Raw genomic sequence first — 2,692 nt, forward strand, 5'->3', positions numbered from 1 at the left:
GGCAGGCTCAGGGTGGATCTCAGCAAAAGGTTCTTCCCCCAGAGGGTGGTTGGCACTGAACAGGCTCCCCAGGGCAGTGGGCACAGCCCCAAGGCTGCCAGAGCTGCAGGAGGGTTTGGATGATCCTCTGGGGCACAGGGGGGGACTCTTGGGGATGGGGCTGTGCAGGGCCAGGGGTTGGACTGGATGGTCCTTGTGGGGATCAGCACAGCACATCCTGTGATTCTGTGGAATCCCACCCACCACAATAACTCCAGGAGCTGTCAAGGAGCTGCCCTGGGGTGGTCCCTGGGCTGTTCCCTCATACCTGGCCGGCACAGGTCCCCGTGCTGCTCCTTCTCACTGGCGTAGACCTCCATGCACCAGGCGTGGTAGGCGAAGGAGAACAGGTCCTCGATCTTGGCCGGGGGGCGGATGGCATTGTTGAGCCGTTTCAGCCACTCCTGACACTGCTCAAACGTGGAGAACTGACACCTGCCCCACACACAAACACACCCCTGGTGAGTCTGCAGGGACAGATGGCAGACTGGAAATGACAGGTAAGCACGCAAAGCTCTGTGACAGCAGGGAGCGAGAATAAATATCTTAGGGACAACTTAGTTCTGCTTCCACGGACATTCCAAGGGACATTAAAAAGGAAACCTGTGGACATCAGTGAAGGAACACACTTAGGGAGTCAGGATTTACAGTGAGCAACGTCCTGTGCTGTGAACAACCAGGATTGTGCCCTGCCAGGAATGAGGGGGATGTTTATGCACGTGTCAACCAACCAGCCAAGGAGCAGATCACTGAGGTCAGAGACAGGAATGTGTTACAGAGACTTCTGATTGCTGGAGTCAGGAGCAAACTCAGAAAACTACCACATACATTATAATCTATATATTGTAACTGTAGTCATAGTCCTGTGAGCAAGAACAGGTTGGGACAGCTGGGGGGCTCACCTGGAGAAGAGAAGGCTCCAGGGAGACCTGAGAGCCCCTTGCAGGGCCTAAAGGGGCTCCAGGAGAGCTGGAGAGGGACTGGGGACAAGGCATGGAGGGACAGGACACAGGGAATGGCTTCCCACTGCCAGAGGGCAGGGATGGGTGGGATATTGGGAAGGAATTGTTGGCTGTGAGGGTGGGCAGGCCCTGGCACAGCTTGCCCAGAGAAGCTGTGGCTGCCCCTGGATCCGTGGAAGTGTCCAAGGCCAGGTTGGACGGGGCTTGGAGCAACCTGGGCTAGTGGGAGGTGTCCCTGCCCATGGCAGGGGGTGGCACTGCATGGGCATTAAGGTCCTTTTCAAAGCCTTCTCCTTCTGGCCTTGGTGGGAAGCACAAACCGTCTACTTTAAACTGAGCTTTGCCCAACATTACACACCAACGACAACTGGGGAGAAATTCCCTGCCCAGGAGAAACTGATCTTCAAAGCAGAGCAGCAAAATTGCATGAGCTTGTCTTTCCAAAGGGGATTCCTGCACCCTTTTATTGTAGAGGGAAGGATTATAGCAGTGCTTTGTTTTGCTCTGACAGATTTTCTCCCCATTTCACAGTTACCAAATGTCCCCTGAGTGTTTCCACGGCTCCCTGCAGTGCTCCTGGGTAAGGATGGCACCTGCATTCCCTGGGGGAACATTTATTGCCCCCACCTGCAGAGAGCTCAGAGCCAGGCAGTGGGAGGAACAGACCCGTCCAACACCTCTCAAGAGCTGTGAGGAACTGCAGCCTGAGGTGTTTATTTATTTCCCATCACTGAGTATAAAGCAAGTCCAGACTCCTTGCTTGGACTGGAGAATTCTCTGTTAAATATCCATAGTCAGACAAGATACATCTCACCCTAAATTCTCTAAATTCCTTTGAAGTTAGAGGTGCAAATAATTGGTGCTATCTTCACTTGAACTCTGCTACTCAAAATACAAGCTTTGCTCATGAGAAAGAACATGAACAGGTTCGAAATCTGCTGTCTCAGCCCCACACTTCACCATCTCCCAACAGTCCCACCAAGTCCTCAGTCCTGGAGATGCAATTTTGAAGGGAAACTCATAAGAAAGGGCATAAATACAAATAATTTGTAGTCGTTCTACTACTGAAGAGAAAAAAACAAATTAATGTAGAGAGGAAAGGCGACTTTCTTAAATGTCAAGAGCTACAAGTGAAGAGGAAGTTAAATATTGAATTCAAATTAAACTAAATATTACTTCTAAACTAAAATCAGTCCTGGTGGAAAAAAAAAAAAAAAAAGGGCATTTCAGGAAGCAGCTGACCTGTTAAAGATTCTGAGTGCTCAGAGATGACTGGGGCTCATTTCATTATACAAAAGGTACTGCCAGCAAACATTTAATCAAAAAGAAATGTTCCTTTCTTCTTAATTAAAGTTCATAGATCAAAATTAATTTCTGCAGCAGAGGAGTAAAAAAAAATAAAATAAAATAAAATAGCTGTAGTTGAGGCTTGGTGGCTCAGAGAGTCCTGGCTCAGGCTCTGGAAGCTGCTCCTCTCCAGGATCCCTCTGCTTTGCTGGGTACAGACCTGGATTTCCTTATTCCCTCACTTTCTTCAACCTTATTCTCTCCCTTTTTTTCCCAGTAGGTTACTCTGCCTTTAGGGCAGTGACTGCGCCCTCACAGGTGTTGAAAACGTTGGAAAAGGCCACTTTTTAACCCTACAAGCCCCAAATCCCCACTAAGCACTTCCCCGAGTGTTGGGTGTGTCA

The 2,692-nt window shown here is 49.6% G+C and overlaps 1 protein-coding gene across 1 annotated transcript in view; it reads right to left on the reverse strand.

The window, feature by feature from the left end:
- Positions 1-2,692, reverse strand: part of LOC114069126 (myotubularin-related protein 3-like) — a gene marked incomplete at its 3' end in the record, with an annotated part of 67,391 nt that overhangs the window by 14,846 nt on the left and 49,853 nt on the right. Inside the window, exon 9 of the mRNA XM_027905709.1 lies at positions 308-474. Within this exon, the coding sequence (XP_027761510.1) occupies positions 308-474 (167 nt within the window). The remainder of the gene's footprint in view (positions 1-307; positions 475-2,692) is intronic.

Source organism: Empidonax traillii, unplaced genomic scaffold, assembly GCF_003031625.1.
Source record: "Empidonax traillii isolate 1590-97213 ecotype Southwest subspecies unplaced genomic scaffold, ASM303162v1 scaffold1197:size200652, whole genome shotgun sequence".
In the NCBI taxonomy this organism is placed as follows: domain Eukaryota; kingdom Metazoa; phylum Chordata; class Aves; order Passeriformes; family Tyrannidae; genus Empidonax; species Empidonax traillii.